General features: G+C 51.4%; 1 protein-coding gene across 6 annotated transcripts in view; it reads left to right on the forward strand.

The window, feature by feature from the left end:
* DIS3L2 (DIS3 like 3'-5' exoribonuclease 2) overlaps nucleotides 1-14,691 on the forward strand; it is a 362,160-nt gene that overhangs the window by 213,111 nt on the left and 134,358 nt on the right. For all 6 annotated transcript variants that reach the window (XM_021074517.1, XM_021074521.1, XM_021074518.1 and 3 more), the window contains 1 exon segment: nucleotides 5,888-5,967. In XM_021074517.1, coding sequence (XP_020930176.1) covers nucleotides 5,888-5,967 — 80 coding nt within the window.

Genomic DNA, 14,691 nt, shown 5'->3' on the forward strand with positions numbered 1-14,691 from the left:
GATGGGTGGCGTAAATGTCTTAATGTTACGAAGAGCACAAACCATGGTTCAGGGACCAGAGGGTGCAGAGAAAAGTTTGGCACATAAGGTACACGTAGGGAGTGTGCCACCTGCTAGAAAAGTACCTCCTGGGGCCACAGCATGAAAGGCTTTGCGTTCTAAGCTGACGTTCCATTTTACTCAGTAAGGAGTTGATGAAGGTTTTGGACCAGCCGCCTGCTTTAAGATGATGAGTCTGGCAGCAGCCACGACCTTGGGGAGAGCAATTTCTGTGATGTGGTGGGGGCCATGGCCAGAGTCCAGTGAGGTAAATGGTGACCACGTGGTGAGTAAATGCTGCTGTGGAGCCTAGACAGCTGCTTCCAGCTGCAAGGAGGTAGCAACGCTGGTGCCTGGAGGAGGAAGAGGCCGCGAGGTCAGAGGAGAGGAAGAGGGTGTGAGTGACAGAGGAACAGCTCTTTCTTTGCTGTTGTGATTTCCTGGTGTTCTAGGCCAGGTCTTAAGGGATTACAGAAGGCTTTTCGTTACCCTTCGTGTGTTCTCTTCCGGGACCAGTGGCTTTGAGTAAAACAGTCTTAGACGTTGTCTGTCACTTTAAAAAGTTCTACTAAGCCCTGCAGTCACGTGCCTTCAGAAATTTGGGTTACATAACGCTGCTCTGAATTGCAGTTCTGCAGCCTCATGAACGGGAGCCTCAAGTCTTTTCCTCCCCAACCTGGCACTTCCTTTGCTGTGGGTCAGGGTTAGCTTCTTTCTAACCGTTGTTGCGGAACTCTTCAAATATTTGGTCTCACAGGTTCTGAAAGCTGGCAGGCCAGGCTGCTCCCTGCAGGTTGTGAGACCAGAGCCTTCCAGAAAAGGAGCCAGTAAAATCCCAAGCATGTTAACAGAGTGTAACAGCTGCGTGGAGCACCGCCCCCACGGGGCCGGGCTCCCAAGTGCTGAGGCCAGCAGCTCCCAGCCGCTGTGGCCACAACCAGAAGGAGCCCTCATGCTCCGCATTGTGGCCAGTTCATAATTGTAGTGATGACAACAGATGAAATCACTGGCTCTCAGCCCTGAGGACTGGGGTCTGTCGGGGTCACTCACTGTTCCCTTCCTTCTCCCAATTTTCCATAGTGAGAGAGCAAGTTTGGAGTCCATTGCTAGAGTGCAAATACTTGTTGGGAGCTCTCTTGAGTTTTACTCAGTCTAGAAGTGGGTTCTTTTAGTAGGCTGTACCGAATGTCTCTTTTTCTTCCAGCATCCCCTCAACACATGATTCTGAAATGATGTAACCTCTCAATATATGTGTGTGTGTGTGTTTTATACCCTGCTTTAAAAAAAAAAGAAAAGATTTAAGGCACCTTGCAGATATACATATATTGCAGTGAACCTTTTAAAAATCAGGCTACAGGGCAAAAAGAATATATGAGTAGGAAAATTAGGCACACCCAGGATAAAGGTTAGTATACAAAGTTCAAACTACAAATAAGACCCTCTTGAAACAAGTCACAAATATTTTTCTGAGTTTCCTAGCGGCCAAAGCAAAGAAGGAAACTTAAAGGATAAAATCCACATGTGTGTAAGGTCCAAACAAACTCTTTGCTCAGGAGCGGGGTGAGTCCTTGCACTGCGTGAACTTGTTCTGTATGTACTCGTGAAAGGGGCACCAAGTGATCACATGAGCTAGGCCCTTATCAGCCTCCCTGCAGCAAAGAGCATAGCCCTTTTACTGGACTCCTGTGGGGTAGGCATGGTAGCAAGGCCCCATGTGGACAAAGACTCTACTGGATGCTTGTGCAGGTGTTTCAGTGCAGTGTATCACCTCTCAGGGGGACTCTCCTGAGTCTCTGCCACAAAAAAGTGCCAAGATCAAATGAGTCTGGCAAGAACTACACGATACCAGCATGCTGAAGGCTCTGAGAAGTCCTGCAATTAAAACATTGGCTGGGCATTTACCAAATGACTTAGGACCTTTTAAAAAAATTAAAACACTTATTCAGGAGAGTGGAGAACACTGATGTAAAACAGGGATCAGCATACTTTCTGTTCCTCAACCCCTGCCCCTGGGTCCAGAAAGCACGACTGCCTTCCAAGAAAGCTTCGTTTATGTGTACCGAAATTTGAATGTCACGTCATGTTCATGTGTCATGAAGTAATATTTTCCCTTTGATTTTTTTCAATCATTTCGAAAGGTAAAAACCATTCTTAACTTGCAGGCCATTCAGAAACAGGTGGCAGGCCCCATTCGGTCTGTGAGCTGTAGTTTGCCGACCCCTGATCAAGAATAGTGTTCGGATGGTATGCCTTCCTACGAACCATTCCTCGGAGATGGTTCAATTTAGCCTTTTATGTTTCTGGTTTAAGCGCAGATTTAAAAAAAAAAAATGCCTAGTAGAGACTTGGTTTGTGTGCTCACAGACTAGTCTCAGATTTTTCTCAAAATGATGGGTGGGTCCTCTCAGAGAAGACATCTGCAAACTAATCGTTGAAGCCTTAAAACGTTACTCTGTCACATACTGGCTGAATCAGTTTAAGGACAGAAATGTCGAAGTGGTCGTTGTCATTCATTCATAGAAATGAAAGCCTCAAAACACCCGACACATTTGATTTTCAGAAACCCTAACTTCCCAGTCAACTCTCCAAGTAAAACAGTAAACTGTGGCCCCCGTCAAGCTAACAGAGTGTTCTTTCGGCTTCTTTTGCTGTCAGTAGGATGACTGAAGGAGGACCAGAACTTTCCTACCACCAAGTCTGACATTTCAGTTTCAGTTCAACAAGCATTTATTGAGTACTTGGGATATGTAATGCATTTTTGCTGGCTTTCATGAGGGAATATGAAAAGGAGCAAGAAAACAGGCAGTTCCTTCCTTTTTATTTTTATTTTTGGTCTTTCTTAGGGCCACACCCTCAGCACATGGAGGTTCCCAGGCTAGGGGTTGAGTCAGAGCTGTAGCCGCCGGCCTACGCCAGAGCCACAGCAACGCCAGAACCGAGCCACACCTGCGACCTACACCACAGCTCACGGCAACGCCAGATCCTTCACCCACTGAGCGAGGCCAGGGATCGAACCTGCGTCCTCAGGGATACTGGTCAGATACATTTCCACTGAGCCACAATGGAAACTCCAGACAGTTCCTTCTTTAAAATATGTTTTATTGAATATAGTTGAGACAGGTCCTTCTTGACCTTGTGAATCAAGCTCAGGCTGCTCAGCAGTTCAGAGCTCATTACCGTGGGATCAGAATTAACTTCATCTCCTGCCTCTTCCTGTGCATTCATTCATTCATTCACTCAGCAGACACTTGCGAGCCGCACCCTTTGTGGCGCTGGAACAAAGCCTTTTAGGAGCTTGTTTCCCAGGGGACGTCAGTGTTTCTCTCTTCCTCTGGCAGGCTTGTGTAATTACACCTCCTTTTAGATAGGGAAACAAATGATTTCTTCTTATCCTGAGACCCCCCCCCCCTCATTTGTGTTCCCCATGCTGTATGAGCCCCTTCTCAGGACACTTAGCGAGGAAACTGGGCCTCTGATGAAGGGCTCTACCTGGGACAGTGCTCCGAATGCTCTTGTTCCTCCGCCTTAGTGGCATGCGCCTTTCCGTCCTCTTATCTCGAAACTGTATTCTCCCCAGGGAGAATACAGTTTCACCACATGCATAGTTTGCAAGCTATTACCTATATTGAGCAATAGGACCTTACAAGATTGCTGAACATCCTTATAAACAATAACTTGCATCTGAGTTTTGCATGGAGGAGATTCTCTGCAGCATTCATTTTTTTCCATTTGTAATAGTAATACCTAATCATAGTGAAAATTTGGAAAAATATGGACAAGTATAAAGGAAAGAAACTAATCCATAATCCTAGCGCCCATTGATCAAGTCTGTTAATTTTTTTTTTACTCTCCTTGATTCAAAAATCACATTTAAATTTTAGTTTTTAAATTAATAAACAGTCTGACCTTTGTGGTACAGTTCTATGAATTTTAGGACACATAGAGGCTCATGTAGCCTCCACCGCAGTCAGGGTACAGAAGAGCACCACTCCCCCAGAACACGGACCCCGCTATAATCACGCCTTCCCCAGGCCCTGGAAATCGCTGATCTGCTCTCTGTCATGTAATTTCGTCTTCTTGAGAGTGTCATATAAATGGAGTCATAGGTTATGTAAGTTTGTGGGAGTGGCTTCCTTTTCTTTCTTTCTTTTTTTTTTTTTTTTTTTTTTTGTCTCTTTGGATTTTCTAGGGCTGCTCCCACGGCATATGGAGGTTCCCAGGCTAGGGGTCTATTCGGAGCTGTAGCTACTGGCCCACACCACAGCCACAGCAACACCGGATCCTTAACCCACTGAGAAAGGCCAGGGATGGAACCCACAACCTCATGGTTCCTAGTGGGATTCATTAACCACTGAGCCACGATGGGAACTCCAGCAGTGGCTTTGAGATTGATCCAAGTTGTTGAATATATGAATAATTTGTTCCTTTCTTTTGACGAGTAGCATTCCATTATACAGATGCACCATAGTTTGCTCATACATGTATCCACTTGCCATTTAAAAGTCTTTTTTTTTTTTTTATCATTTTGACATGTTTGAAATCCTGAAATACTTTAAAATCAGTGTATATATGTAACATGGTGGAGTTTTTTCCCCCAAAAGCTGTTATTGAACAGATAGTGCGTCCTGAAATCTTGTTTTAGAGTCAGGGTGTCGTGGTGGTTCGACAGTCAGTGTGAAGGACCAGAGAGGGCCAGTGAGAATTATGGGGAGGAAGGGACAGATAAAACCCCAGGAGCTTGGCAGCCCAGCGCCCAGCGCTGCTCGGCAACCTCGGAGGGCTTTGGGGAGGTTTTGAGCAGAGGTGTAACAGAGGAAACACGCCTTCAGGAACAAAGCGAGGCACGGCCCACACCGTCAGCAGTGTTACGGAGACCGGGGGTGGCGGCAGGGCACTCTTGGCACCCGAGGGAGTGGAGGGAGACCTTGGCGCGAGTCCAGTGGAGCGGGGAGGGCTGACTAGACAGCCTGCATGAGGGAAGGGGGCTTCTGCTGAGCACCCGACCTCCAGCCGGTGCCCGGGGAGGACCAGGCAGGGGGAGTGGAGAGCTGAGGACAGACTGCCCAAGCCCTTAGGTGTTTGCGTGGTGGGGGGCGGGGGTGGGGCGAGTTATTTGGGAAATTCTGAAGCAAAATGAGAGGGTCCTGGGGCCTCACAGGTTGAGAATGAGAGGTGTGTAGGATAAACCGGCATAGGGTGTGTACACGTCACTGTATCGCGTGGGAGACGTATACGGTTCTTTCTTGGAAATGAACTGATCAGAACCACTTCCAGGTAGAACTGCGTCAAGGCTAACTGCATGGCCCCAGGTCTTCGGCAGAATTATCCCTGGGTCCCGTCCCCCCGGTCCCAACAAGATGATTTAGTGGCACACCCCACTTCTGCAAGACACGGGAAGGAGCAGGAAATCACCCTCATAGAATCTTGGAGGGCAGGTTCCCATCCGCCACTGGGGAAGAGGGAGGCAAAAGAAGGGACTGGCCCTTGGAGAGTAATTTACCAAAGGCACCTGCCCAGCTCGTCGGGGACCTCTTCTTGGGAAGCGCCATTCACGGGAGCTGCGGCACTTCCACCTGCTCGCAGCTCTTGTAGCTCAGGAACCAGGAGAAAGAAGCAGGTCCCGTCCACAGAGGGAAAGCGAAAGACCCTCGGAGACAGTGCGGAGCCTCGCTGCCTCCCCCACTTGTCTTTCCCCAGTTTCCCGTTTTGTTAAAGGCGCCCTTCTCGGAGGGACGCGAGAGAACTTAGCTCCACGTTGCCTACCGTTTAGCTTCTTTAAAGCTGGACTGCAGCGGGTGGTGTTTCCATTATTCACGGCATTGCTAATTATGTCTTCGATCTTTCCTAGGAAAGACTGCATCTTCACCATTGACCCATCAACTGCTCGAGACCTCGATGACGCCCTCTCCTGCAAGTCCCTCGCTGATGGTAGGCTGGAAAGTTCTATACCACTTTGGTGGGTGGCAGGCAGCGCGTGTCAATGTGTGGTCGCTGGCTGCCTTGTGCCCCCAGGCGGTGTGATACACAAGGTTAGGTTTGCTCTGTTCCTCAACTTGCCTCTGCAGCTTTCTGACCTAAAGGCTGTGTTCCTGGGGTGACAGTGGTGACGGTGAGAATAAGAAACGCCTCCTTCCTAGGACCCTTCTCGGCCCTCAGAGGAGGCGGCCGGGAGGGCAGGGGAACTCATTTCAGGCCTTGGCCCTTCAGGAAGTTCCAGGTTGGGCATCATGTGTTAAAGGGGAGACCCCTACACTCTGCTTCAGAGAAGATGGAGCGCTTTACCTGAATTGAAGGACGCATCGGGGAGATTCGAGGGCAGCTCTCCAAAGGCGAGCCCAGCCGGGGGGGGGGGGGTGCGTGCAGGAGCTTCCTCCCTGAAGCAGCCCCTCGAGGCCTGAGCTGGAGAAGCCTGCCCTGCTCCACGGAGGGCTGTCTGCCCAGCAAATTGTGAGAAGTGGCTGTTCGGGGCTCTTGGAAGGTTCTTCGGGGGCGGAGCTAGGCTGGAAAAAGTGGGATTTGAGGCCCCTGGTCCTTGAAAACTGCAGGTGGGGCAAAGGCAAAGCATGTGAGGCGAGTACACCCTCTCTGCCTCTCCCCAGTGCACCTCAGATGTGCTGCTTAGAGCCTGGGGCTGCTTCCCGCCCCTCTCTGGGTTGTGTCTGGGTGACTGCAGTGGCTTTATTCATTCTGTGATGTGACTTCAACACTAAGGTGGCCTTTGGTAGCTTGCCCGTGATGTGTATCCATGGTAGCAGCTTCGACCTGCTGCAGAGTGTGGGTGGGCCAGTGGCCTGGTCTTCGAAAACTCTGCCCAGATGTTCAGGTGGTCCATCTATGCAAAACTGCATGGGTTCGGGTCTTATCTCTTCCCCATGATAGGCAGTGGGGCCGAGTAGCTAGAAGGCTGAGAGACGGACAATCACTGCCCAGAAATGCTTTTATCTCCCTGAGTGGGAGTCCGCCTGAAGCTGTGGGCCGTGTCAGTCCGTACTTTTCGACTAAAGAGAGGTGAAAGGAAGATAAAGCACGAAGGTAGAAGAGTTCCGGTGGAAGTTGAGAGGAATTATTTATATTTTTAAAGTCCAGGGTTTGAGAAGCCTACTTAAAAGTGCAAATTTTGCAGTGGTTTCTAATATGCTGCGCCGCCCCTGCTGCATGCACAGGCTTGGGCCGTCCCCCTCCCGTCCACTCCCCAGAGCCCCAGATGAAAAGTGCCCCTGGGCAGCAAGCCAGGGGACAGTGGCCCTCACTTCCTGTATTTCCTTTCCCCCAGGTTCGCAGCCCCACCCTACTTGTAGCCCAGTCCTTGGAAACAGTTGCTTCATTTATGTTGGCCGCTTTGTAGTTGTTCATGGCAGAAGGGAAGGCCCAATCCCTGTCCCCCGTCTCAGCTGGCCTGTGCCACATTCCCCGCGCAGGGACACCAGGGAGCAGGCATGTGTCTGCCCCACTCGCTGCGCGTACCGGGTCTCAGGTTTGGGTACCAGATGATCGGCAGAAGCTTCCTAGGGAAATGGCACAAGATGGGGCAGGAAGGGTGCACTGGGGACAAGTTGCACATGTTTATGAATTTCCACCCCAAGAGTGTGCTTTGTCAGATGATGGAGAACCAGCTGTTCTCAGCCTTGCTCGGGGAGAGCGGTCGCAGGGAGGGAGATCATGCAGGAGCACAAGACAGAAGGAAAGGAGGGCTCGTGGAGGCGGAGAAATGAGTCCAGGAAACGTCATCATTGGTTAGAGATCGAGGCAGCAGGAACTGGACTGAAGATGGTGGCGTGATTCACGGGGTGGGGAGGACAGACGTGAAAAGGGGCAGATGACAGGAGAGTCAGTGGGGTGGGGGCTGGTGTCGAGGGAGGGGAGTCCAAGATGGGGCCAGAGTTTCTGGTTGGATGGCGAGGAGATGGGATTGACGAGTTAGAACCTGGGAAATCAGGAGGATGAGCTGGTTACAGAAAGAGTAGGTCTACATGGAGTTGTCTGTCTGATGCTCTGTATTTATGTTCGCTGCTGCAAAAGCTTTTCGGAGGAGATGGGTACAAATAAGCTAAGTCTGTGCCGCCCGCCTACTCGTGCACAGAGAGCCATGAAGCAAAGTAGACAGTGCGGCAAAAAGCAAACAGCAGTTTTATTAGGACGATGGACTCACAGGTGATTTTTCTCTTTTCTCTGGTTTCCACATTTTTATAATGTGGTAATAATAGTTTTATAATGACAAAATCTTGTAATAAAAAAAATACGAGGTGCCAGAAATCACAGGCTGCCCCGTAGCCACTGCAACCAGGTGATCAGATACCTTCCATCTGCGTAGTTATTCTCGCACTCCGGAGGCGTAATTAACTTCTGGTCACTTGGCAGAGCAGCAGAAAAGGGACATGGAAAAGGAGTCAGGGAAGAATCTGAAAAGGCCTGAGTTGGACAGTCCAGCGGTTTTATGGTGGCACTTCTACAGTTGGCCTTAGTGACAGCACTTTCTGCCAAGGCCATTTATCCAGGGAGATGAAAAGTGAAAGTCAATTCCAGTTTGGAGTGGGGTGAGCTTGGCTAAGTTCAGGTTCCGTTCGTTACCAGTTCATGTCAATTCTTGCTTAGAGGAAAAAGTGCTTACTGTTTCAATAAGCAAACAGTGTTTCTGGGCATATTTACATCCTGTAGAACCGTTTTTATTTAAAGAAAATATAAAGATTAAACTTTCCTTCAGTCTCACTGAAATTCTCTGGATGGCTATTCTATGAAAAGAAAACAGCAGACGGAGTAACTTAGTTAGTCCGTACTCTCCCTTTCTAGAGTTCAGATGGACCCCCAGGACTTGAAACCTGTGTCTCCCATAGGTGGGAGATTGAGACGTTACAGCCGGCAGACAAATTCCATGGAAATGCGGTGACACCTGTTCCCCAGTAGGTCACGATTAGGTTGGAAGGCCAAGGAGGGGGTGCCCTCCTCCCTTGAGGAATCTCAACTCTGGAAGCGATTCTGCCAGTCATCTAGCCTGGGAATTCTCCCTCTTACAGCCTGAAATGCACCCGACTGGAACATTCCCGGGAGCATTAACCAGCCTGCGATGTTGAGCATGGAGTCCTTCACTTTAGCTCAAGAAAATATTTAATAACACAAGCGAGTGAGACAGGTGTTATAGTGATAACCTAGGACCCAAAGACCGTAAATCATGCGCTTCGGTGGTTTATGACTCTAACAGACCACTTGCAACACCCCTGGCAGTTGACCTCACCGCTCAAGTGTAGGAATGCCACCGCCGTCACACCACCCTCTGTTTTTCAGATCACCTCCGCAGCATCTGCGTATTGGCGATCCAGATTGCCCTTTAGCTCTCTGGCTCACAGGCAGCGCCTTCCGCCGTAAGACGGCCTGACTGTTAGGAAGTCCTTCCCTGTGATGATCCGCACGCGCTCTTCCTGTCAGTTTCCGCTTGTTGGTCCCACGTCTGCTCCCTGGGACCCCACAGAACAAGTCTTGTCTGTCATGTGACCCCCCTCCGATACTAGGTAACGGCTGTCACGTATGTCTGAGTCACAACTTCTCAGCTCAGCGTCCCATGTACTTTGCTATGTCCTGTAGTTTACGAGGTCTGAGCCCATTTCCCAAGTCCTGGAGTTACTTCTGCCTTTATGAGCTCCGAGGGGAATGGCCGCCTGCGCCCAGGCTTCTCCCTGCTCCCCGGGCGTGGTGACTCTCTCCCGGCCAGTTGCTCCTTACTGGGCAGAAGTAACACCACCTATTGTGTCCAGTGAAACCTGCCCTATTGCTTCGTTCTGGTCTCCAAGAGAGAAAAGTCTCAGCCAGGCAAGTCAGAACCCAGGCTCCCAGCAGATCCCACAGGAAACTGAGGCTCCTCCCCTCTCCGGCATCCTGCCTCCCTGATGTTTTATCGTCTAATGAGCGCGCTGCCACCGCTCACGGCAGCATCATCCCAGCCAGGCCTTCGGAATGAAGGGTGGGGTCTAGGGAGAAGAGGGAGTCCGGGTGACTGCTGATGGGTTTGGGGTTTCTTTGTGGGGCTGATGAAAATGTCCTGACATTACCAGTTGATAGACAACTCTGTGCATATGCTAAGAACCATTGCGGGGGAAATGAGTGCAGAGACGACTGAATAAAAATAAACGAACAAGTCCGTTTATCCTTGCTGCTTTCTGGAGATTGGAGTTTACACCTTGACCGTGACCCAGAGGGAATGCCGGGGCTGGGCATCCATAGTCCTCTCCCTCCTGTCTGCCTCTCCTCCTCATTGCTTCTGTCTCCGAACCACGAAATTCCCACGCCTGGGCTCAGGCCACCTGCTTGTGTTTCGCATCCCCACAGAGGGCGGCCGTCTGACTCAAAGGAAGAAGGGCCTGTCCTGCTGTCCAGGTATGAGAAAGTGCCTGGGTGGAGGGACCTCGGGGCTGCGCGCTCCCTACGCTGCTCTAGGGGGCGCCAGTCTTCCCGCTGGTTTGCCTCTGTCGCCTGGCTTTCCCTTTCCCTTCCCTGAGGATGGACCAGGGAGCTCTGTTTCCGGGAGCCTTTCTCGCTTATGAAATAGGAACAAGAGACTAGGAGAAAGCCTCTAAGAATTTCCTAGAACTCCTAAACTCTGTGACTTCCCCGTTGGTTATATTTGTCACCTGCTGAGCATTCTTGTCATGACTGATGGCCTTTGGAGGCAGTGAGGAAGCAGGAGCTAGAAAGACGGGGCCCCCCTGAGGACCAGGCTTAGGCCAGAGCACCTGAGGGATAGAGCAGGTGGTAGGATAAGGCGCGAAGAGTGAGAGGCAGGCTCTGGACCTACTCCTGGAAGGGAATAGAGCCCCGGAGTCCGGAGCTCCTGAGCCAAAGGTTCTTGCAAATCCCAGCAAGAAGGCCACACCCTCCCCCTGGGCTCCTCTCACCTCTGCTGAGATCTTTCTCCACCAGTTCTCCGCTGGCTGAACCTGGCGGGGTGGGAGGAGCCTGCGCGCTGAGTTGGGAAAGGGGCTCACAGGCTCTGTTTGCAGAGTGGGCGTTTTATCCCGGGTGCAATGAATGGTAAGCAAAAGCTTTTAAGCAGGAGTCAGGATCCAGCTTGCAGGTTGGAGAGAACAGTCCGGCAGCCGTGAGGGTCCGGAAGGAGCAGTGGTGTGAAAATGGACTAGGTGAGAGGTGGCGACGGCCCCCACTGAGGCAGGGCTCTGGAGCCAGAACTGGAGGGAGGCACCAGCCAGGGCAGGAGATGGGGCAGGACTTGGTGTCTGGGCGGCTGCAGGAGTCCCTTTACTGCTGTCTCGTGTCAGCCTCCTTCTTCCCACAGCGGAAGTGAGGCAGGCCTTATAAAATGGAGATCTGAGCGGGTCACTCCCCTGCTCCACCCCCTCCCACATTTCGTCCTCTGAGGATCAACGCCCAAGTCCCCACTGCGGCCTGCTGCTCTCTCGACTGCCTCTCCACCCTCGCTCCCCACGGTCCCTCTCTCACCCGCTCTCCGCCGGCCAACTTGGCCTTGGTGTTGTCTCTGAATGCGCCAGGCTTCTCCTGCCTTAGCACTTTTGTTCTTTCTGCTCCCTCTGTCCGGATCCCCTTTCTCCCAGATCCCTCCCTGTTCTTGGGTTCTACTCCCATGGCGCCTCGGGGAGGCCCTTCCAGACCACTCCGTGGCCGCCGTCTTCTCTACCCCTCCCCTCCTCGATTTTCTTTAAGGCGTCACGTGGATCTGTCCCCTGGGTGGTGAGAGATGAGAGCAGAGGTGTGGTTCGGGTCACTGTTGAACCCTCAGGGCCCAGTGCACTGTGTGTTACACGGTTGACACACGTGGAAATATTTGTTGAATGAATAGATGAGTTAGTAAACTTTTCATATTGGAAGTAGGAGAGGAATCTAAAATGCCATCTAAGTTTCTGGCTTGGGCACCAAGTGGAACTTAATGTCATTCAGCAGGAAGTCCTGAGGAGAGCTACTCTGGGGGGAGATAAACGCACGGTGAGTCTGTGGTCCCTGAGGGGCATCCACGTACCAAGGGGACAAGTCAGAGGGGCCAGGGCTGGAGACGGGGATTCGGGAGTCATCAGGGCATGGCCTTGGGAGGGGTGGCCCAGGAGAGGTCACAGACTGAGATGAGGACCCTGGACCCCTCCAAAGATGCCAAACTGAGAGGCCGTGTCCAAGGAGCTTGGAGGGGAGGCAGACAGGGGAGAGGAGGCAGGCGGGCAGGCGAGTGGTGGAAGGTCACAGAGGCTGTAGCTAAGTCAGGATAAGGAGAACTGGAAAGCATTTGTGTGTGGCCACCAGGATATCACCAGTGATCTTGAGGACACTAGCGGCAGTGCCCTTGAGGCGTGAGGAGGGGAAGCCAGACTGCAGGTGGCAGGGAACGGAGCGGAAAACAGGAGTGGCGCTGGCTTTCTGGGAGCAGGTCGCGGGGCAGCGTGGGAAAGGCAGGGAGGGCAGGGCCGGAGGAGGCCTTTTCTTTGTTTTTAAGATGGAAGTGATTTTAACATGTTTCTGTGTTGAGATGGACCTTGGAGAAGGTGAAAATGGAGGGATGAGAGGAGCGGGCTCTTGACAAGGCCTCGAAGGAGATAGGCGTGAATTCAGAGTCTTAGTGGAAAGTGAGGCCAAGACCTGGGGGTAAACCCCCCTCTTTTGAGACAGAGAAGCATGACATCCGGAAGGGCTGCCGCCTAGTGCCCACGCCTGGGAATAATGCCCTCTCTACCTGTGACAGGAAGAGCCCTCCGCTGAGGAGGAAGGGTGGGGAGCTGACCAGAGACCCGTCCCACGAGGCCTTCCCAAGCGGAGTTGGGATGCTGCCAAGACGGGGTCGCAGGGGTGGGGCAGAAGTTACAGCAGTCCAAAGTGGGGGCTCTGCTGAGAGGGAGGACGTGGTGGCAGCAGACAAGGGCGGGCGCTGGGACTCTGCTTCCCCTGGAACCTGTTTCTGCCCCATCCCCTCCTTTTATAAAGGCGTCATGGTCACCTAGTCAACCAGAGTATTTTTGGAAAAGGGACTCCCGGAATCACCTTTGATTCCTCGTCCTGTCAGCACTGTTGTCACAGCCTTGTCATGTCAGTGACTCCCACCCTCCCTCCCTGTCTGCCCTCCGCCTTGCTCCCCAGTTAGTGACCTTTTTCATTAAGTACACACAAGGACCAGGTCATGTCACTTTTCTGCTTGAAAATCTTCTCATGCCCGCAGAGTGGTCCCTATTTTTTAGCCGAGCTGTGGCATCAAGGCCCTTTAAGATTAGTCCCCAGCCTCCTCTCCCACCTTCCCCACCTCCCAGTACCACTTCCCCAGCAACCCTCCCTCCCAACCCCCCAGGCTCCACCTGTCCCCTGCACCCTACCCACCTCCCAGCCTCTGCTTGCCCTTTGCCCTCTGCTTAGAAAGCCTGGCCTCTCTGTCTGCTTCTGTGTGAGAATTTCATTCAAGAGCAAGATGAGTCCTCTGCAGAGCTCTCCTCTTGGCAGATTGAGCTGGTCCTATCCTGTCAACCTGTTTTCTTCTTGTGTCTAGTGCAGCAGTAAACATCATTGCTTGTGGATTTAATTCCCCTTTTGCTTGTTCCTAAAAGCAAGGCTCTTTGTGTCCTGAGTACCACTCACGGTACTCTGAATTTAAAAACTGCTTGGTCTAGGAGTTCCTGTTGTGGCTCAGTGGGTTAAGAACCCAACTAGCATCCATGAGGATGCTGAGTTTTTTGTTTGGTTGGTTGTTTTTTTCTCTTTTGACCACCCTGCAGCACATGGAGTTCCCAGGCCAGGGATCAGATCTGAGCCCTAGTTGCCACCTAGACCACAGCTTCAGCAACACTGGATCCTTAACCCACTGTGCTGGGCTGGGGGTCGAACCTGTGTCCTAGCACTCCCAAAACTCCAATAATCCCGTTGCACCTCAGGGGGAACTCCAGGGATGCCGGTTTGATTCTCGGCCTCACTCATTGGGTTAAGGATCCATCATTGCCACGAGCTGCAGCATGGGTCCAAGATGTGGCTTGGATCCTGCGTTGCTGTGGCTGTGGCATAGCCCTGCAGCTGCAGCTCCAATTTGACCCCTAGTCTGGGAATGTCATATGCCGCAGGTGCAGCCCAAAACAAAATTAAATAAACAAAAACTGCTTGGTCTAGTCAGTCTAGCCAAGCAACTTGTTATATACCTTGAGCATTTCACTCCTTTTTCTGTTTCTCACCTTGCTCTTTTTATTTCCACCAGGCTTTGACCCTTAGGTTTGTGCTTAGATGCTGACATTCAAGTTTACTCCATATACCCTCCGATGACAAGCCTGTTTTTTTAGGTGTACCTTTCATCACAGCAGGTCTTTCAGGCCATTCATCACGGCTCAGTGTACTGTACAATCACTGAATTATATCTTATGACCTTGACATGCGGTCCTCCAGCTCTGTGAGTTGGCGTATCTAAGGCTCACTTCTTCCCCGTATTTTCTTTATTTGTTTTTTGGATGTACCCACAGCATGCAGAAGTTCCAGGGCCAGGAATCAAACCCAGCCCACAGCAGTGACCTGAGCCACAGCAGTGACAGTGCCAGATCCTTAACCCACTGAGCCACCGGGGAACTCCCCCATCATTTTCTTGCATGAGTCTCTTGCGTAGCCTGCGATGCTCTTCTCATTTCGTATCTACAGGCTTCCACAGCAGCTTATCTCTTGGTCTTATTTTGACCTTTT

Source organism: Sus scrofa, chromosome 15 (assembly GCF_000003025.6).
Source record: "Sus scrofa isolate TJ Tabasco breed Duroc chromosome 15, Sscrofa11.1, whole genome shotgun sequence".
Lineage (NCBI taxonomy): Eukaryota > Metazoa > Chordata > Mammalia > Artiodactyla > Suidae > Sus > Sus scrofa.